Source organism: Tachypleus tridentatus, chromosome 7, assembly GCF_004210375.1.
Source record: "Tachypleus tridentatus isolate NWPU-2018 chromosome 7, ASM421037v1, whole genome shotgun sequence".
NCBI lineage: Eukaryota > Metazoa > Arthropoda > Merostomata > Xiphosura > Limulidae > Tachypleus > Tachypleus tridentatus.
The window spans coordinates 141,745,567-141,768,628 of record NC_134831.1 but is presented as its reverse complement, the minus strand read 5'-3'; the positions used below and the strand labels follow the sequence as shown (position 1 = coordinate 141,768,628).

Below are 23,062 nucleotides of genomic sequence, written 5' to 3'. Positions count from 1 at the left end.
ATCTTTCGAAGCTCTACTCAAATAAGTGGTTGATTCTAACAACACAAAATGCATATTTTTCTTTATGTTCATTGGCTTTAAGATTTTGGCCAGCAGTGTATAAAGCTACAACTGTTGTTTCATTAGAAATGTTAACGCATGACTTATTTTTAATGATGATGCCAAGAAAGTTACCAAAAAGATCAAGTATAACACTTTTTTCTATCAGGAACTGTACAGAGAAATGGAAACGTAAGAGAAAACTTGACCATACTTCTGGTGGGATCACAGCAACCGAAGCTACGTAAGCCGTTTTTACTCGTGTTTTTGGCATACTAATGATAAGTGAAGACAAAGGTATTGGAAAAATTGATATTTTGCAAGTTATATTGGAATTTGTAATATAATTCAAAGCAAACCACTACATTTCAAACAGCCACTCGTACAAAATCAATCCCTCATTGATCTCCATTTGATTGTTGAGTGACTTGGAACATGATAAACCCTGATGTCACGTCCAGGCTGTCATGTGAACTGAGGCCTAAAACTTAATCAATAAATGGTGACCGCTGATTGCAGCATACAAGCAATGAGAAATCAGTCGGTTTAAAATTCTACTGGTGATCATACTGAAAGAGAAAAGAACGCAACAACTAAAGTTTTTGAACGTTTATTATTTAAAATAAGTCGCCAGTCTTTGAAATAGAGCTGCTCTCTTATTACAGTTACCCCTGTTCTACAAATACCTTGCAATTGAATGTATAATTAAATAAATATACCTACTGATATATTCAAGTGTTTAGTAATAAAAAATATTGAAGTTAAAAGTGGGATTCACATTAAAAGGCTTACAAGACTAAATCGTAAAAGTTAAAAATACCTGTAAATACGCGACACAAAAGTAAAAGTATGATTTTGTTGCTCTTTTGAAGTTACGGCCCAGCATGGCTAGGGCGCTCCACTAATAATTAAGTCGTAGGTTCGAATCCCAAACCCACTAAACATGCTCATCCTTTCAGCCATAAGGGCGTTATAAGGTCACAATTAATCCTACTATTTGTTGGCAAAAGAGTAACCCAAGAATTTGCGGTGGTTAGGCACGACTAGGTGCCTCCCCTTTAGCCTATCACTGCTAAATTAGGGATGATTATCGCAGATAGCTTTCAAGTAACTTTGAGCGAAATTCATACAACAAACTTTGGAAATTTGTAATTATGCAATAAATTGAGTTTCTTTTAAAAATTTCGCGCAGAACTACACGAACGCTATCTGCGCTAATTTAACAGTGTAAGACTAGAGAGAAGGCAGCTAGTTATCACTACCTACTGTCAAATTTTGGATTACTCTTTTATCGACAAATAGTGGGATTGGTCGTAACATTATACCGTCCCCACGGGTGAAAGGACAAGCATGTTTGGTTTGACGGAGATTCCAGCCCACGACCCTAAGATTGCCAGTCGAGCGCCATGACCACATGGCAATGAAATTGAGAAAAGAAAAAAAATGGATATAGTTACCGGCAATATTATTTTGCTAAAATGCATGTGGTAATTTGCTTTTGTCCGTGTAATCTTATCAGCTATTTTAGATAAAATTTGAGAATTGTGTAACTTGTATTGAAAGAAAAGTACATTACTCATCCCTTACGAGATTATTATTATACAGATTATAAGCTAGGAAAATCTAATTTTCTCATAACTTACGTTGTCACTACAGCTTGCGCATTTCATGTTAAATGACGTATCTTTATAAATTACATCTAAAATTGTTTTTCATGTCTTCTACATCTAAGTGTCCCAATTGTTGATCAGAATCAGATTCAAAAGACAGTTGTTATTGTCGAAGTAATAATGAAAACTGTTTTAATAAACAGTCAATTTAATATTAAACTTTTAAGACCTCGGTGCATGTTTCATAGAGCAACAAAGTGGCGTAAACCTTCTACATCTAGAAATATTTCAGTTAACAACAAACAACAAATTTTTCCAGTTATATACCTATTAGTTTCTTTTCTTGTTGATTTGCTACTGAAAATAGTAGTTATAGTTACAAAAAGTGAGGTTTTGTACAGTCTGCTTATTTTGAAAGACTTGATGCATAGATACGCAGGGCTTTTTTTTTTATAAGGTACGTCGATCGCGGGGAATCCAGTCCCACATTTTAGCGTTGTAAGTTCGTAATCTTACCGCTGACCAACCTAGAACTTCTGTAACAAACTCAAAGTCAATACAATACTTATTTCAGGTTAAGCTTGTTAAACTATCTAGATGAGTAAATATTTGAATTCGTCAAACAGAAAATATGCAGTTTTTCATTATTTTTAAAGAAAAAAAAAAACAAAAAAAACAAAGACCAAATACACTAATCCATTGTTAACTTCACATACCACAAACCAAAGAAAGCTTTCACAACAAAAATCCAAAGCTGTGAATCTCCTACACGGTTAAATGAAAATATTTCATAAATTACGTTATGGGGTAATTGCTTTTGTTTATTTAGAGATGGTCAATTATTGGTTACATTTCATGTGTTAATTTAAGAATTACCGATGGGCCCCACATATTAAATACGTTTTTATAAACTATTTAGGGAACAAACTGCTAATCGGTCAGTAAATTTGTTCCAGAATACCTTATAACATAAATTACAAAAAGTTCAGCAAAGATCCGGTCAATATTGATATTACAAGAGTTTTCTATCAGTGATGACGAGAAACCCACTTGTTGAGAAATTTATATGCAAAAACGGCTCGTTTGGGCTGAGAAAACACTTTACATAGAAGAGCGAACAACGTTTCGACCTTCTTCGAAACGTTGTTCGCTCTTCTATGTAAAGTGTTTTCTCAGCCCAAACGAGCCGTTTTTGCATATAAAAGAGTTTTCTATGTATTTCACATGGGAAAGAGAGACCTCTCACTTCTTGGGCAGGTTTTAACATTGAATATTCTAGCAAGCAAAAACGTAGAATGAATTAATGTTATTTTTTGACTTAAACAGTACGTTGATAGTTGAATTTTGACCATTTACACTCGGAATTATACTATAATTTGCTTATGTTACAAATGCACGTAACTGAATGCATAGATACTTCATATAGTTCAACACTTTCTGGTATAACTGTATTCTAAGCAGCAGCGTCCAAGCTTTGTTTTTCTCTTTTTCTGTTAACAATAGAATAACGTTGCTTTCAATTTAGATACTGATTATTAGTCTATCATTTTGAAACTGATCTATTTTTATCACTAAAAAAATTATGTAAGGCATTTATGTTTTTCAAAATTAAAATAATCTACCTCTGCGAACCTTGGTTTCATTTAAAATCTACAACACGAATAAATGTTAACAAACATTAGGCGGGAAAATTTTGCATATACAAAATTGCATTACAACAAAGAAACGAAACTTTGCAATCATAATTCACATTATTATACAAAATATATTAGCTGTTTCTAGTTTTGAAACTGATATACTAGATCAAATGCATAAATCGACGACACTTGGACTACTTTAACCAAATAGATCTGTCATGAAACGGAGCAATTTTTTTTAAAATTATTTTCAACAACGTGAGACGGCCCTAACGACCACCTCCTGCCACGCTAACACCAAGTCGCATCCGGCTTATAAAGTATTTATTGGTGTGGTTTCATGAAATACATTTTGTGCCAGCGCACGTCTTTGTGATGGAAAATTGTAACTAAAAACTTAAACGTATTTTGTGAAACATAATTTTATTTCAGTGATTCGAACGTCAAAATTCTCTTATAAGCACATATTTATAAAATCTGTAAAAGATAACCTACACCCAAAATCACTGTCAGAGTTTGTCACATCAACAGCTTTGAAAGGCACAGGTTTATATTACCAAGGGTTTCCAAACGTTATAGACATGAAGCTGCTGCTATGAATTGAAAACAAAATATTTACAAGCACAATTGAAACACCTTCAAAAGTTATAATACTCAAGTTTGCACCAAAATCTACTGAAGAATTTTTTCTGTTTTTAATTTAGCTTGAAAATACTTCAATTCTATAAATATTTAATTTTCAGTATTCTTTAAAAAAATCTTAATAGCTACTTCCCACAAACTTAAATAACGTAAATGATGAGATTTGAAACAAAAATGGAACAAACTGCTCAGATCTACTTTTGGGAAATTTTCCAAACACTGAAAACAATACAACTTTTGGTAAGATATGCAGTCTAAAACTAATAAAAAGTTATAACATAAGTTAAGAGGGATTGGTAAACATAAATGATATTAGTTTTGCTACAAAAATGTCAAGACCAAAATTTGATATTTACTTTTCATAAGAAAAAATAAACTTTTCAGGTACAAGATGTAAACCATAGAAAAATCAATTTTTAGGCTTAAAAAGTCGGTTATTAAAATTTAATGTTCAATGTTAAGAATTAAACAAGTTTAATCTTTAATATTTAGTTTTCAAAATTTCTTTATAATAGATTTATGACTTATCTAGATGTATTTTAAATAACTTTCATCTTTCACTTAAAGAAAACATTAACACAGACAAAGTAAAAACACATCATAATACCACAACTATTCACACAATTATCTCACGTAAAACGTACAATAAAATAGTGTACATATAAAAATAAATACATGATAAAAAATAAAGTGCAAGACAAAATAAAACACTTTCACAAAATACATAAAGTTTAACTACTGTTTTTAAGCATTAACACCATCTATTTAAATCAGTTGTTTTTAGTTATTCTTAAAGCTGTACAGCAAACCCAAATTCCACTTGATCTTTTTATTACACAATAACAAATTTCAAAACGTATTTCACATACTTTTTCAAAAAGCTACATGTCTAATTACATGTTCATATTACATTGCTTTTGATCGTTAAGACTATATATTCTTTGAAGTATTGTTCAAAAGAGAACTTTAAATTACATTTCAAATTCTAAAATGTTTTGAGATGCATATTTGAAAACAGAAGGCAAACAAAAAGATGTTTTATTCTATTACACATTATTTTGTCAAAGATTAAATATCATACATTATACATTATGAAAAATGCTTTAAAACTCAAGTTTTCAGTGCACAAGTGATGTTGGCTGAGGTTGATAGTTCAAATGTTATGATTTTGATGCTAGAAGAAAATATAACAATTAGGCATTTATCAATTCTAATGAAGCATGTTTATGTGAATAATATACATACATTTTTTTTAACCAGTTCCAACACATCAGATTCAAGCATTATTGTTATGGCTTAAAACATTCTGCCTAACACTTGGAAATTCCAATACATATTAGATTTGCTAAATTAGTTTATACTTTGATATCTAACAACAGTTTAACATTGGATAGGTAACATCCTTAATAATTACACATAAAGTGAAAATGCACTTAAATCCGATCACATTTACAGAATTTTGTTTTTGCATTTTCTTAAAACTAACATGGCCTTGAAGATTTGCCTCAATGAGGAAACTACCAGTTTGGCAAAGAAAGAAAAAATGCCATTAAAAATGTTTTCACCATTTTCCAATACAACTTACTTAACATATACATAGAGTAGTACATCTTCTCTTCAGAAAAAAAACTGTTTGACTGAATTTCAGAAGAAATCTGCAACTGTTAATACGATAAAATGCAGTTTTTTTACATTTGTATCTCATTAAGCACCAAGATGTATGATACTACGTTTAACAAAATGTAGCTGTACTTTTGGAACCGCTGCCAAAATAACTGCTAGGTTCGTACCTATCTGTTTTGACTAAACGTTTTTCAATTTCCTGGTGTGCTAGGACTCATTTAAGCCAGTAATCACACTGGCACAATTTATAGTCATAAAGGAAATACTTTTCTTTAAAATTTAATCAAATGAGTGAAGACTACAGATTACAGGGATAGAGGAGAAGCTCACTTTCAAAGCTTTAGATATTAAAAGAAAAGAAAGTTAATCATATTTTTCCAAGCTCTTATTAGTGAGTGAGATTCTAAAGAGAGCAAATGTTTTGCCATGTTATCAGAAACTTTATTATTTCTTTGAAATAATGATAAATAAATGATAAACAAAGACAATTTATTTGTAATTTTTTTTATATTGACAGAAGATTTGGCAAAGGTACAACTGCTTAAGACTTGTTTGATTTCCTAACATAATCATAGGTGCTTTGTTAGGTGTTTTAAAGAGATCTGCTAAGCCAATGACCCCTGTTTATAGTTAGAATTATCTGATATAAAGTCATAGTTTTAAACCACAGTTGTTTATTATGGTTTAAAAGGTGTATTACTTCTATTAATTAAATGCCAAAAGTATTCAAGTAAATCAATTAATCAATGCAATTTTGACTTGACTAGTTCACATTTAAAAGCAGAATTACTTATTTGAATAATAAATCAGGTATATGCAATCCATATAAATCAACTACCACATTATAAGCTAATAATAATAATAATAATAAAAAAACAGCAATTCCTAAAATCTGTGTGATGTAACAATTCACTAACAATACAGTTATTTACTATTGAAATATATTGCTAACAGCAAGTTGGTAGGAAAACACAAGTTAAAATATCAAACACAAAAACACAACAAATCCTATAAACCTAAGTGTTTCTGAAAGATGCATCTTTCTTTATCAGAGCAGTTTTTTCACATTTTTAAACAGGAGTAGTTGTTTGTTGCATAAACATTTAACATCTAAAATTGCATTTGGATGTAGTTTTATGACAAATACTTAAATTTAAAATATTTATTCAAATGTACTAGTTGCTACTATTAGTGGTAAAAAAGTATGACAGTCCTGCACATAGGGAAAACATTGTGAATGCTGTACTTGGGAAACACTACAAATATTTTAAGTAGCATACAAATAATCAAACAACAAAAATATTCACAGAACCAACATTTGAATGCAGTAAGTGATTTGAAATGGTTTACTCTGGTGTAAATGCAAAAGTAAAAATTCACAAAGAAAACTTACCATTAGAACATCATTTCTGTGAAACATGCAGATTAACCACAAGGTCAGAGAAAATTATTGTCGAATGTCATCTACCTATAAAAAAGCTGTAATGTTTTGCAATAAAACATTCACAGGAAATAACAGATTTTCTTGCATGCTCATTGTAGTGGTAATGGTTATTAAAACAATTATTGCTGTCTTATTTGTGGCCAGTGTGAACAATGAACATGACGTCCAATTACTGTTGAACAACTATTCACTAAATTAAAAAGCACTGACAGATTATGAATATTCATAATTTTTTCACATAAAAGAATACAAACAAATCTGATAGTATGATCATACTGTGGTCTGTTTTACTTCACTCAGTATGATAAAGGTGGAAAATTTCCTAAGCTCAATCCTTCCATTTTACATTTCGCTACTTAGCACCAAACACAAAAGTTTTAATAAGATATTATAATCCTATAGTATCAAATACAGAAACATAACAATTCAGAACTGTCTATCAATTCTTATGTTTTTATGCAAACTATGAATTGTACAAAAACCTTAAGCAGGGTGTAAGAGATGTATATAAATGCAAGTTATAGAAGGTATATATTCTTACAAATATGAGATTTATACTACAACAGTATTATGTAAGCAAGGATAAAGAATTCATATTGTGTAAAATTATATTTATTGTCACTCCCTTAAAAATAAAGAAACATTTATCCAATTTTCTTGAATACCCACTACCAAATCTACAGTATGTTATTAAATATATATATTTATAGCTATGCACAACTGTACAATCAATATTATTAAATTCTTACAAAACAGAATGATTTTATTTTCTCACCTACAGCTTTCATTTCAGTGTACTTTTCAAATGTACTTCCTTTCCTTTTACACAATTTCTTTTTGGCTAGTTCATCCAGAGCCCACACACTGTTTTCAACAACAAAAACAGCAGACAATGATTGTAAGAAGAGACTTATGATTTTTAAGCCAGAACAGAAGACCATATTAAACATTATTTTGATACCTACAAAAGCACTGGAGGGTTTTTTGGTTTTTTTTTCAAATTTCACAATTTTTTAATAAACAGATAACAAATAATATTATATATGATATCAAGCTTGACAAGATAACATGCACACTCACAAAATGCATAATTAATCAGTACAATGAATTCTTCTTGGCTTTATATTAAACAAACCTGGGCTTCTGACAGGAAGACAAACATACAGGTTTTATAAAGTTCATTTCAATAAGAAGCCAGAGCCAGGCTGTATAGTGTCTAGACGACGATAAAAGAGAAGGTAAGGAACTCTGGGTGGACTGTAACAAAGAAGTTGGGTCTCTGTAATTGGAGTTATAGTACGATCATCACAACGTAGCCATCCACCACTACCAGCATGATACACATCTGTTAGGTAATGACCCTTCACTGCTTCCTTTCCTTCATGATAAACCACTGTGAAGAATAATTTTCCTTAGATCCATAATACAAAACAGTGAATACTATACAGAACCTCTCTACTGACAGAAAACAGATCAAATATGAACTAATTTAATTATATGTAGCACTACTGAAGTTGACAGTCAAATCTGGTTATATCACCTTCCATGCTTAATGACAGAAGACATGGGTTTAAATATCCAATAGCTTGATAGCTGGGACTACCAGGTATTCAGTTCATGCTATCGTAATTTCCACATGCACTTGCACAGGGTTGGTGCAATCTGTTTTGCATGAAATGTACGCATGAGCATGAATTACAACTCTATATTTAATCATTAGTTTATAAAAATGCTACACATTTTTTTTAAATCATTAAATACATGCAGTCATTGAAATTTTTGGAAGATCACTAGCTTGTACATGTAGGGAATTCAGTTAATGATTCTTAAGTTACAATGCCCAGTTATTTGATTTCATATTTCTGACTCTAATCTAGATGATTCTTTCTTGCTGGGGTTAAAATAGTTATGTGATACAAATTCTTACTGACAGAAGATAAAACAGTGTTATGGTGAAACTACTAAGAAAATTCATTTGGAAAAATGTAACCTCTTCCCTAGATACAACAGAAAATACCAATATGTTCAAAATGTCAAATCATGGTGTGATAATGTTGATTTCATCCTATACAAAACTAATTAATTTGTGCATAAATTCACAGGTCACATACTCCATAGTAAATCATATTATTTTCAGTTTGGTAACAATACAGAAGTCACTGGAATAAATTTAAATGTGTACATATTTGAAATGTGTAATAATGCAGTTATTATAGTGGAAAATAAAAAAGGAATAGTAGAATATCTGTTCCACAAGTGCATTTATCATGCCTAATAGCCTAGTGTAGTATATATATATATTTTTTGGCTTATTTGTATACCAAAGTTTCAAAAGTCTTTGAATTTTTTGTACAAGCAACAGACTTTATATTTTCAATATTTACATTTGGGAAAACAAATTGTCACATCAAAAAACTACTTGCAAACAAAACATTTTAGAATTACATCATTTATTGCAAAACTTTCCTTGCACACCCAAGTTATTTACCAAATATATAACATAAATTAAAAACAGAAAGACTGACCAACCTGAGAAAGTAGCTTATAACTTATAAAAACCAATTTTTAAGACTAACCATTCCTGGGCTAAGGAATGTGTACATCACTGATGTTTCTGCTTTTTCTCTACTATTCTCACAATGAAAATATTACATCAAACTGTTTTACAAATGTGTAATCTGATACTCCTGTCACCTTCTATGATGAAATATTTCTAAAATATTTTCATTCATCGCAAGTTCTTTTCTCATTAACCATTAAGTGCCATTTTAAATATACATTTGGTTATAATGTAATTTATATTTATTTACCAATTCTGGCTATTGTAAAATCCACAGCATAACTGACACAGATGAAGCAGTGACATACGACCTGATTTGTCATAATGGCACAAATATACTTCTTTAGGATTAATTTATATCTAACAAATATAACTTATTTTTACTAAATAATAAGTTAGTTTATTTACTTATGTTGCAAGAATAAGAACTCTTACTAATAATATTCAATCAATAAGGATTAAACTCATAAGAATATTTTGCTGTCGGCTACTACTTTTTAAACCTAACTAGGCTTACCTGTTGTCGTCACAGAAGAATATTTCTCCAGATTTCAAAAAATTATTTATTTTCAGGAACAGAAATAAAAATGTGTAAGGACACTATAAATATTTCACAGATCTATGATTTGTATTCATGTCTTTAGACTTTCATTCCTCTGTTGTTTTCTGCAGGAACTACATCTAATCACTTTTCCCAGGAAATCATAAATTTAGCATGCCACTTTATTAATTCTATTTGAATATTAATAGTTTATAACCTGCTATATCCAATGGAACTGAAATTTACCCTCTAGTTGTTTTTAAAGTGAACTTGATTATTTGCTGTGTACATCACATGCAATAATATCACAAACAGGTGGACAACAAAGACTGTGCTAAAATAGTTAGAGAAAGAAAATGAATATTATGTGTTAGATAAATCTAGAGAATATTATTCACAATGGATGATAATTTCTTTGCAAGTAAAATTAAATTTGAAATGCAGGTTTGAACTTGACACCTTAATTAAAGGTGCTCACAGATCCAGACACGGCTTAACTGTAACTGAATTTCATTCTCAATCCTCACATTTATTTAAAAATACTAGAAAAGAAAATTTATAAAAGATAATAATAAGTTTAAAACTTACCAGCAAAGAGCTTGTAAGTACGAAGTGATTTATGACTGTATTTGCTTCGCACTTCTTGAGAAAGAATATCTGTAAGCCAAACAAAATATTTATTAACACATTGTATTAATCAAACTTATCATGCTCTACAAAAATTTTTTTATTAGTTTGTTAGTCTCATGATTTATTGTTAATAGAAAGATATCTCAATTACAGATTTATAAGCCAGGTAATGAAGCAAACCAAATCAAAATATACAAGTTTCATAAAATCAAAACAACCACAGAAACACCCCCCCACAAACTGATGTAGCACCTGCTAACTGTAACACAATTCATATGAATAGTTATAAGCCTAAACCATGAGACTCCACTAAAAAACCAGCAGCAAATTCTTCAACTTGAAAAACAGTTAACCCTTTCACAATGGGCTTGGTATGATATGCACAAGTTAAGTATTTATACCATAACTTTTGTTGCAGTATGTGTACCTGCACAAAATTTGGTAGACTTTTAATAAATATTCTAAGTTCTTATAAAATATTCTTCTACCCAAAAATTTAAAATATTATTTGTGTAATATCTAAAAACCCCTAAATACATATCAAACATCTGTTTTTAGTAAAACTTTATATTTTGTCTGTTATTTTCTCTACTCTTAACTATATGGGGTCTGTCAATTTGACTGACCTCGTAACCACCACAATTATAAATTATTCCTTATTAGCTCTAAAATTATTACAACTGATAACACAAAAACACAATTTAGTAGAAATAGCTTAAAACTCATAACCTTACATATACGTTTATCATTTTTATTTTACTGACCTTCGAGTTATGCCTAGCTAACATCCCAGAAGTTGCACTGATGTGGTGATTTGCACTCATACTACTATATCTGATAATATAAAATTGACCTTCAGTTATTTATAAAGTGACCTATCTTTGCTGTGCTTTAGTAGACTAGTATTTGGTGAAATACAGTCGTATTTCAATTATTACACATTATATATGCATATAGATTATTACTACTTGCAAAAAAAGGTTTTAAACACATTTACTGTTCTATTTTTAAAAAAACAAACAAACAAGAAAGTACAGCAAACAGCTGTATCTTGTAGTTATGACAAATTTATTTGCTGCTTGCTGTATATTGCCAAGTCTTTTCAAATTTTCTATGTGAAGGATGTTAAATGAATTCTTGTTTTTTTCAGGTTTTATATATGTTTGAAATAACAAAAAAATCATAAATAACTAAATTGATACCACAGACTTCCACTATAACTTATAAAGATTAGTAACTTACCTGTATTTTGTCTAAAAATGTAATTTTGGGCAGACTAAAGCCACAATCTACCTGCTTGAAATCTCAACTTAAAAGAACAAAATAGGCTCCAAGTACTTTATAATGGCTGAGAAAGTAATTAGGGGAACATTCCGAGCTTTCAATTGGTTACTTATGCGATATATTGAAATCTTTATATTTAAGCAGGGCCTCTGTGTTTGATTCATTACATACACTGCTGGCCAAAATATTAAGGCCAATGAGCATAAAGAAAAAATATGCAACTTGCATTGTTACACTCAACCACTTATTTGAGTAGAGCTTCAAAAGATGAAAATAAAAATAAAAAACTTTTTTACCATTTAACAGGGAAAGTATGATCACAATGAAATTAGCCTAAATACTAGCTGGTCAACAGTTTAAGACCATACCAAAAACAAGTCCTAAACATGGTAAGAAATGCCCAACAAGAGGTCTCAGTAGTGAGTTGCATGGCCGTCATTGCAAATAACTGCAAACATTTGCTTTGGCATGGTTGGAATGTTATTCCAAGTGGTGAAGATGGCTTCACAAAGATCATGCACTGTTTGGAATTGATGTCCATTTTTGTAGACTTCCCTTGCCATCCACCCCAAAACATCTTCAGTGGGGTTCAGTTTGGGTGAACACACTGGATGGTTTAAAAAAATCACGTTATTTGCCATGAAAAAATTCTTTGTCCTGTGGGCATTGTGAATTGTAACATTGTCCTGCTGAAAGATCCAGTCATTTCTACACAAGCAAGGGCCTCAGTCAATAAAGATGCTCTCTACAACATGCCATTATAGCCAGCTGCTGTTTGATACCCCTGTATAACCTGAAGCTCCATTGTTCCATGGAAGGAGAAAGCACCCCAGATCATGATGGAACCTCCTCCACTGTGTCATGTAGAAAATGTCCCCGGTGGGATATTGGGATATCCTTATTGTGCCAGTAACGTTGGAAACCATCTGGACCATCCAGGTTAAATTTTTTCTCATCAGAGAACAAAACCTTCTTCCACTTTTCTACATCCCATGTTTTGTGCTTCTCAGCAAAATTTAACCAAGCTGTTTCGTGGTGTGGAAGGAGGCGTGGCCTTTGAAGACGTTTACGGTTTTTAAAGCCTTTCTCTCGTAGATGCCATCTCATTGTTCTTGAGCTGCCTTCTGCATCCGTGAGGGCCTTAATCTGATTCGACAATTGGCTGGTGTCTTGCTGGACCATCCATCGAATCCTCCTGCTCATCGCCAGCAAAATTTTCTTGGGCCGACTACTTGAAATTCTCGTTTTGTATCCCTCAGGGTCTTTTAAGAAATTTGCAACAGCAGTTTTACAAAGCCCAATCTCATCAGCGATGGGATGCTGAGAGAGACCTTGCTTTTCAGCTCAACAATTCTGCCACGTTCAAACTCTGTCAACATTTTAGGCTTTGCCATGTTTTTATTTAATGTAACACACATGTCAGTGGGAGATGCTGACAATGCTAATGCTTGAACACAAATGACTAAATATCATTACATGTTCACTGATTAACCAATATGGTCTTAAACTTTTGATCAGCTGGTATTCAGGCTAATTTTATAGTATTCACATTTTCCCTATTAAATGCAAAAAAAAAAGTTTTATTTTTATTTTACCTTTTCTTATTTTCCTCTTTCGAAGCTCTACTCAAATGAGTGGTTGAGTCTAACAATGCAAAATGCATATTTTTTCTTTATGTTCACTGGCCTTAAGATTTTGGCTAGCAGTGTATTTCAACAAATATGTTTTATATTCTAGCTTGTCAATATCAGTAATTTGAGTTCCTAATTCATTTAAAACTACAGATTCAGTATTTTGACATCACAAACATCTAATCTGAATCACTGCTGAAGTAATCTGAGTTCCTAATTCATTTCAAATTACACTTAGTATTTTGACACCAAAACACTTGATCTGAATCAGTGCTGCATTCAACACATCAAGTGACACAGAAAAAGTGGCATTCTTTTAGTAATTATTTCTAAAATTAAAAAATAAACTAATATATATTATTATAATTTGAATTATAATCTACAATTTGATACCAAACTAAATGAAAAAAATTCATAAAGTAGCAGTTTAATAAACTATTGAATACAAGTTAACAAACGAGAAGGCATAGCCTCTTACTGATAACCAGTTAAGATACCAGTAATTGAAGTATTGTTAAATGAAGCTAGGACAAAGAACAAAATAACTCGGAAATCATGGAGCCTTCCATTTTTACCACAGAAGTTGAAAAAACAAAAAATCTGTACAGCAGAGCATTTAGGCCAATAACAGAGTTCAAAATTACACCCTAAATCAATCTGCAATAGCATCCTTCCATAAAGTGCAAACTTTAGTTACAAAAGAGAACCCTTCAACTAAAAAACTGATGAAACTAACTACAACTCTTAGCACTTTTAACAAAAGAGTAAACAAAGATTTATCAGTGTTGATAAAGGATCACAAGTGAGAAGTTCACAAGTTACCCACCATCCATACCTCAATTTCATGACTATTTTCAAAAGAAACTAAAGTTACAGCAACCTTACTTAAGCTAATATCCATCATATGCTCTGATATAACTCCAGCAGACTCTTGTGCCATGTATACATAAATGTGGTCTTGGAAATTCCATGTGCAGTAAAATATTCATTAAAAGGTAGTCTAAGGATGAAATAATAATCAGTGATGTCGAGAAACCCACTTGTTGAGAAATATATATGCAAAAACAGCTCGTTTGGGTTGAGAAAACACTTTTACATAGAAGAGCGATCAACGTTTCGACCTTCTTTGGTCATCGTCAGGTTCACAAAGAAAGAGGTAACTGACCGGAAGCTGACCACAAGTTTGAAAGGGGTTGTGTAACTGTGTGTCGAAATGTAGAGGGCGGTATTAGATGTTTGAATATATAATTTTATTTATTTTATTAATATAGGTATAAAGGCGTTCCTTTATATTGGTTTATTTTGGGTTTAAGTTGTTGTATAAGTAAGGCTTCTTTAATTTTGCATTTGTTTATGTTTCTTTATTTAGTATTTGAGTGTTTTCTATGGTTATGTTGTGTTTATTTGACTTGCAGTGTTCGAAAACGTGTGAAGGTCACCTTGGCAAAAATTAGTAACAAAATATGACATTCCAGTTAATACCAATATTATTCAAAAACCAGGCACAAAACTAAGGTCTATACTATGTAAAAACTACACTGACAAACACCACACCAACATTATTTACAAAATACAATGTGATAACTGCCACAACTTCTATATTGGAGAAACAAGTAGAAAAATGGAAACCAGATTCAAAGAACATAAAAAGTCACCTTCACACGTTTTCGAACACTGCAAGTCAAATAAACACAACATAACCATAGAAAACACTCAAATACTAAATAAAGAAACAAACATAAACAAACGCAAAATTAAAGAAGCCTTACTTATACAACAACTTAAACCCAAAATAAACCAATATAAAGGAATGCCTTTATACCTATATTAATATAATAAAATAAATAAAATTATATATTGAAACATCTAATACCGCCCTCTACATTCCGACACTCAGTTACACAACCCCTTTCAAACATGTGGTCAGCTTCCGGTCAGTTACCTCTTTTTTTGTGAACCTGACGATGACCGAAGAAGGTCGAAACGTTGTTCGCTCTTCTATGTAAAATATTTTCTCAACCTAAACGAGCCGTTTTTGCATATATAGTATAAGGATGATCCATCGATCATTTAAAAAAAAAAAATTGTTACAATGAGAATTGCAATGTCAGACAATAGTATATAACCATGGCACAGTAACACCTCCAATGACACACCAGTATGTCTACAGACTTACAATGCTAGAAACAGAGTTTTGATACCCATGGTGGGCAAAGCACAAATAGCCTATTGTGTAGCTTTGTGCATAATTCCCAAAAACAAATCACAATAACACCTGGAACATCATTCTTATGGACCTTAATTAAATATTACTATTAAATGCCTGGTTACTTACTGTGAACTTGTTTGATTATCTAAAGGAAATACATATGACAGTTTCTTAACTTGGAATAAATATACAATTGAACTGATTGAGTTGTCTGTCACTGTTAGGATGGATTCAAAAAGAAAATGAAGTTATACAAATGAAAACTTGCATATAAAAATACATAAAACAGGTTAATTTCAACACCTGACTAAAACTGTCTATTCAGCCTTGAACACATGTATCAGAAAACCATATTTTCATTTTGTATACATTCATTTGTAAAGAAAACTTCTCTCTTTACTTGAGAATTTGTTGGCGAGATGCCAATTTTGTGTGTCTGGAACAATTGTTCATCCTGCCATGCACCACAGAAAAATCGATGTGACAAACTATGAAATGCATGACTGTCACTGACTTTTGATGCAATGACCTGATATTTTGCACTATACTCTTTCCTAAATTTTTGATTCACAGTTTTAGTCCTTTTAGATTTGCCAGAAACATGACAATCTGGTGAACAAGGCCTCTTTTTTTCCATCTTGTGAACGATCGCATTGGTGTTTCTATGCCGTTTAAAAAACGAGAAATACCCATTTACGTGAGCGCTGATTGGACGACAAGCACTAATGACGTAACTATGGATTCCCCCACGTACCCAGTATGGAGAAGCACCTCACTCAAGCTATTGGTAGACGTCAGAGATACAAATATTATTTATTATTTCAAGCACAAACATAATTATCGCAAGTAGCCATTTGGATATTATGTCTTTTATTCATTATCAAAATTTATTTGTATCACACTAGAAATTTTCTTTTTACCCCTTTCAAGCCCTGGGGGAACAATTTATCACTTTATTGTATAGGTCTATGTAATATATAATAATTTGAAAGTTGCAACGAGTCATAACATTTGTCTGTATTAGCGTATAGTCGTAATGTATACACCAAAATTGTAATGATTATACTCAAATCGTAATGGTTGGCATCTCTGTATATATACATGTGTATGATATTTTGGCCTAGAGTACAGCACAAACAATGTGGATGAATTCCGAATGTAGCAACATGGGAAGAAAACTACTTTACAAAATAGTTAGAAAATGAAAATAATAGTTTCATCTTCATATAGAATAATAAATCCTAAAGGCTAACACATCTTGGAAATCCTTTGAGAATAATTTCAGTTTATTTAAACTAAACTTTTAGCTAGCTCACCTCCTGTCAAATCTAGAGTGACCGAGTATTCTGCACACTTGACTACTTTCTTGGACCCTCCATCCTTGTCATAAACAAACCTTTTAAAATGAAGTACTAAAACTAAAGGAAGTTCTTCCAGGGTGATTCTACGTGATGCCTCAACCTGAAGGAAGGAGAAAAATAAATTAATTGGTGTTTATAAACATTCACAGTGATCAAGAATCTGAAAGGTTAGGAGATAAACAATATTGTATCATTCATAGTAAATTCCCAAACATGTCTACTATTAATCATGAATTTGTCTTTCCTGAGTGGTTTGATAGTCAAACTTGAAGTTGCATCTTGGCTTGTTTTTAGCATGCAGCAGAAAGCCAGGAAAATATTTTTGGTAGGTTCATTCTCTTACAAAACTTTCCAGTACTCTTTATTTATTTAAATTTTGAACAAACATTTGAGCTTTTTTTAATATTTGTAATGTGAATTGCCCCACAGCTTAGATGAATTTATATTAATGAAACCCATGCAATTATCCAGATTACCACTTAAAACATGGAAGACACATGTTGTACAATACAAAATGATTCCTTAGTTTTCTCCACAGATTTTTCAAGTTCTTTCGACAGAGGTGGCCAAGGAAGGCATATGCCATTAATTTGTGCAAATGCAAAATTGTAGCATGTACCACAATGATTATTGTTTATTATTGTTTTTACTCAGAATTACAGATAAATACTTACTAAGTTGCAAGAGCTAGTTTGATGTGTGAAGGATAAGATATGACAATATCATGTCATCATATGACAAGGCATCACAGACAAATCAAATGGATTTATTTATGTTTTAGATAAATTGAGAGGTAATACCCATAAGTGATTTTTGTTTGACCATTCATGGTATGCCAACATTAATACTTCTCTATTGTGAAAGAGAAGTACAGTTCAGTGAACAATTTCCTAACTCACATTTTGGTATGTTATTTTGAGAGCTGTGTGGTTTTCTTGAGGCTAAAATATCAAGTACATTTCAGTTTTTGGTTCTATCTTGAGTACTAGAAACTGTGACTTTTCTCTATATTACCCCATCCTTCAAATTCAGTATAGTTGACCCCCAGATTGAGTGTTAGTAACTAAACATACTTTGTTCAATCTTAAAAGTTTGTAACAGTTATAAATTTAAAATTATGGAATATTATTTCTGGAATGAAACATTTTCCTAACTGAAAATGAAACTGAATTTACTTATAAATCTATCTTTTAAAATATTATGATGCATTCTGAATAATTCATTTTTCATGAAGTCACAGTATTTATTATGTAATAAACTTCATACACTGTTGATTACCTCATTATTATACGATACACATTTTTGTTTCTAACAATTATAAAGTTATAATTGACTGTTTGATACCTGATCAAAACAATAAAGATATCTTTCAGAATCTCACCTCCTGTTTGGTTTTAGTGCATGTATATCCCTGAATAGGTTCTTTACTGGTTAGATGTTCTAAAGCTGTAAGCACAGATTCAACCTGTTCTGACTGTAAAACAAAATTCATTACTCATATATGACTACTAGTTTCAATCTTGTTCTTGTGGGAAATGAGCTTTATCTCACCAAAAATATATAATACTATTTACACACAACCATTTTCCACAACTGACTGAAAAAGGTGTGAACACTGTACACTAATAAAGACTTAGGAGAGGGGTAGTAATTATGGTTAACCTGGACCAATACTTCTTAAATGCATCATAAATTAAATCAGTTAAAACAATATAATTTGAAGAGATCCATTCTATTACGAGCTCACGTAGCATACAAAAACTGCTAAAAAATAAAAGGTATTTCATAACAATAAAATTATACATGAAAAATAATTACAACAAAAAAAAAAAAAAAAACAATTTGAGTGTTCTGCTATTTAAAAATATAAATTACGAATATTAAATAAATACAGAACTGTTTTGAAACCATCAACAGAAAATTATGAATTATTTTCTCATCACTATAAAAACAGACCTGTATATCGAGCTGTAGTGTAAAAAATGGCTGTACAAAAGCTGATGTTTCATTTCCTGCCACCAAAACTGACCGCATCTGTCCACCAAAAATGTCAGAAATTGGAGAACGAGAAAAGCTTGCCTAAGAAGGAATGAACAAGAGGGAGGTGGATTTCAAATTATAAATTATAGTTGAACATCACAGAATCCTACTTTGTCAAATGAAAAATTAACCCTAAGTAACACTTTACAAAAGGACTCAGTTAAGGTTAATGATTGGTATTATTAATAACAGATTAATCTTTGTAACTTTCTCACTTGCAACACACATTTTCAACTATAATAGCAGATTCTGGAATTCAGCATGTGATTAGCCAAGTATAAATTGAATTGTGAAAACCATTTGGTGTCTTCAGATAAACAGACACTAAATAAGTAACATACTGTGTGTAATCAATCCCTGTTTCATTCTACTGCTAACCACATGCAATTGTATTTGTGATTATATAATTAGAATTACTTAAGTTTAATTCAGCTTTACTTAATCCAATTATCTCTTGCTTCATCTAGTTAATTTTTCTTTTATTAGGTTTAAATACAATATTTACAAATTCTTTTTTTTTTTTTTTTTTCATTTGGAAGCCAAGTTTTGTTTTCTTCTGGCTAACTCAGCAGGTTACCTTAATCTGGTGATCCATTATTATATTATTCTCATTTGTAATTGTTAATAAGATATTTTTATGTCTTCCACTATCAGCATTTGTCACCATAGTTTAACTGGTAATAAATTATATTTTCTCTGCAGACTAAGTCCTTGAATCTCATTATCATACAGGTCAAGTAATTGCAAAATATCAATAACTACTTAAAGATGTAAGACAACCACACTTTTTTCTTTTCAGTAATACTGATGAAAAATAAGTTTCAAATTTTGCCTATTGTCAAAGTAACATTTCACTATTTAAGAGACCATTAAAATACACTACTACATTAACTTTTATCCAAATGACTTAACACTGACATGACAAGGGTTATGATAAATTAGTAACTGAATAAATTAAACAAAACAGATCTTCCCATATGAAAAAAAAGTGGTTGCCATTACATAATTTGCAAAGAAACCATATACATGTATTCCTTTCTCAAAGAAAACAATTATTGATTTAAATTTTTTTTACTAAAAACGTAATTTACAATTAATACTATCTTCTTCCATACCTAAGTTAATTTTCCTAAAAAAAAAACATAAGCATTAAAGAAAGTATATAAATTAGTTGATTGCTAAACTTATTCACAATTTTACATAATAATGTAAATATTAATTACATATCAAGTAATAAAACAGTGAAGTGAGCAAATCACATGCATTATACATACAGATCTGGTAACTATGCTTTTATTTTTCGGTCCCATCACTTGCCAGCCTTCATCTCCACTGTCATCCAGATGTCCATTGGCAGCTGCATCTCCAATACCAGCTAGAAAACAGAACACACACAACAAGTTCAGACATTTCTGACATTGACACAGATGCATTTACTTAGTTAAAATTCTAAACTATAAAATAGCTCTATTACCAATTAAGAAACTGGTTTATTATAATTAAACAAACACATTTTAATATAGTATCAAGAAACATTTGATGATTCTTATAAAATCTATGGAGCAAAGAGATTGAACCCATGTTATGATTTCAGTGTAATATAAATGATAAATGCTCTGCATATGTATTGTACAAAGTGTTGGAAAATGTTGACTTGTGTTACTGAATATTATACTAGTAAAGTTTTTATAATACAACTGTTACCTTCTTTTCCCATATCTTTTCTAATACTTTTCATTACTGCTAACATTTCTTCATGAAGACCATTTAAAATGCAACTTAAAAATTCCTCGGCATCTTCTTGACGGCCCTACAAATAAAAATTATTACTTAAATGGCCAAAAATACACATATGGCAAACAAACAACAAAAACATGATAATTCAAAAGCATCGAGTAAAAATATTTCTGTAATGATGGTGAAGACCTGAATTTGATACAAAATTATACAATCTGAAAAATAAGGATCCCCACCAAGAATTACTGCATTTTCTTTATTTTTTCTTATTTAAGGGCAGTCTCAAGACATTATAGCATATGAACAATGGATGAAAAATTGCTATCATTTTTAAATTATTAATTTCCAAAACAACATCATACAGGCAACTGTTTGCAATAGTAACTAATAACTGCAGCATTCATTCCTTAAGGAAAAAAGTTTAGAAAAACTGAACATTTTTTAAGGATTTTTCTAAGAAGTATTGAATGGGAAAAATGTTCAAACTGTGCTGATATAAACTTTATTGTTTTCATATAATATTAAAAATGGTACCCTTTATTGAAAAAGTTCTTTTTTAAGAATTCCATTGTTTTAGTAAGTGTTATATTAACAAATTATATCAATAAAGATATAATCAAACTTTAGTGTGCAGTCCTAATGAAAGTTATGGTTGTTAAACATACAGCAGTTATTTTTCTAAGCATCTGAATCTTGTAATACCCAGAGTGTATATTTGTTTTTGATTTTTGTCTGTGGTACTTTTCAACAGATGGTGCCACATAGTAATTATTTCAGTCACATAAATACATAGTTATATATATACACACACACACACACACTATATCTATTATAGTAAGAAGTCATCAAGCAGCTACCACATTTTCCCAAGAAGCTCTGATCATATATTTATACTGAACAGAACAGCTAAAAGTTTTCACTTGTGAACACTTAATTTTCAAAACAGACAAGTCTATAAAGCAGTAACAAGAAGAATGTGATAGTAGACATTGATGTAAATCATTACATTACTTTAATAAATATATCTTCAAAACGTATGTACAGGTTAAAAAACTTTTTACAATATTACAATGAAATAATAAAAGTATAAATTTTCAGATCAAAAATATTAAAATAAATCATAAGACAACAAAAATTATTACAAAATTTAAATTTTCTTATATTTTATACAGTTCAATTGATATGTGAAATGTACATACCTTGACACATTCAGATTTAATAACACTTAACATTTTGTAAATATTTCCAGGCTCAAAAGAAGCTCCAATAGCTAAATCTTCTTTTCTCTTGTTCTTGCTAGCTTGTGGAAGGGTTGGGAATTCTTGTATAAATTCCACTCTGAATAAAATTACAGCAAACATTCTTAAATAGTTTAAAATGAGTACAACAAAAAACAGCTTCTTATTTAACCCTTTTGCTGCAGGCCCAGTATAACAAGTTTGTCTACACATTTGCATACATTAAATATTTGCAATATACCATTTTGTACACGTGTACCCTCACAAAATTTGGTAGACTTTAAATACAGATACAAGTATTTTGTATACAAAAATGAAACTTTTTAATGAAATTTTTTACTGAAGTTTGTGAAAATAATGTATATTTTGTTACAAACCTGAGTGCAAAGTGGTTTCATTTTATGAATAAAAACACTGTTCTTTGTCCCAAAAATCTCAGATATTATTTGCATCATCTCTAAAACCTCCTAAATACACTTCAAATGTATTTCAGTAAAACTTTATATTTTATGTTCTTTACTATACTCTATTTGGAGTCTGTCACTTGACCAACCTTATAACCATCATAAAAATTTATGGATTAAATATAAATTATACTTCTTTGTATTACAATGACTACATATAACAAAAATACAAATGTTTAGGCTAAGCAGCTTAAATCTCATAATGCTATATATTACTTTTTGTTACACTGACATGCCTAACTAACATTACATAACTTGCATTGATGCAGTGCACTTGCACACACGTTACTTATCCAGTAATATAAAACTGACCTTTAGTCTTCCTTGTCTTGGCCGTGTTTTAGTGGACTAGTATTATGTAATATACAGTCA

General features: G+C 30.7%; 1 protein-coding gene across 4 annotated transcripts; it reads right to left on the bottom strand.

Annotated features, from left to right (window-relative positions):
• Positions 1-3,692: 3,692 nt before the first annotated feature.
• Positions 3,693-22,470, bottom strand: LOC143256764 (ubiquitin carboxyl-terminal hydrolase 10-A-like). 4 transcript variants are annotated; one of them, XR_013031468.1, is made up of 10 exons: positions 22,188-22,454; positions 20,956-21,061; positions 20,526-20,626; positions 19,168-19,290; positions 18,593-18,685; positions 17,167-17,311; positions 10,685-10,753; positions 7,771-8,388; positions 6,945-7,030; positions 3,693-5,102 (listed from the first exon to the last, which is right to left on the bottom strand). XR_013031468.1 is itself a non-coding variant. In XM_076514418.1 (9 exons), exons 1-8 carry the CDS (start codon positions 22,443-22,445, stop codon positions 8,174-8,176), a joined length of 1,110 nt encoding a protein of 369 aa, XP_076370533.1. In that variant the 5' UTR covers positions 22,446-22,458; the 3' UTR covers positions 3,693-7,859; positions 8,131-8,173. The 4 variants fall into 4 exon arrangements, 2 of the variants coding, with proteins under 2 accessions (XP_076370533.1, XP_076370532.1); XM_076514418.1 differs by having other exon boundaries at positions 3,693-7,859; positions 8,131-8,388; positions 22,188-22,458; XR_013031469.1 differs by lacking the exons at positions 3,693-5,102; positions 6,945-7,030 and adding an exon at positions 11,491-11,560 and having other exon boundaries at positions 7,976-8,388; positions 22,188-22,470.
• Between the last annotated feature and the right edge of the window lie 592 nt (positions 22,471-23,062).

Coding starts and splice junctions, on each gene's coding strand:
- LOC143256764 (XM_076514418.1), bottom strand. CDS start 22,445: ATGCAAATGTGTAGACAAACTTGTTATACTGGGCCTGCAGCAAAAGGG. Junction 20,627..20,955: donor AAAAGATATGGGAAAAGAAG/GTAACAGTTGTA, acceptor TCTGTTTTCTAG/CTGGTATTGGAGATGCAGCT. Junction 17,312..18,592: donor GCACTAAAACCAAACAGGAG/GTGAGATTCTGA, acceptor TCCTTCCTTCAG/GTTGAGGCATCACGTAGAAT.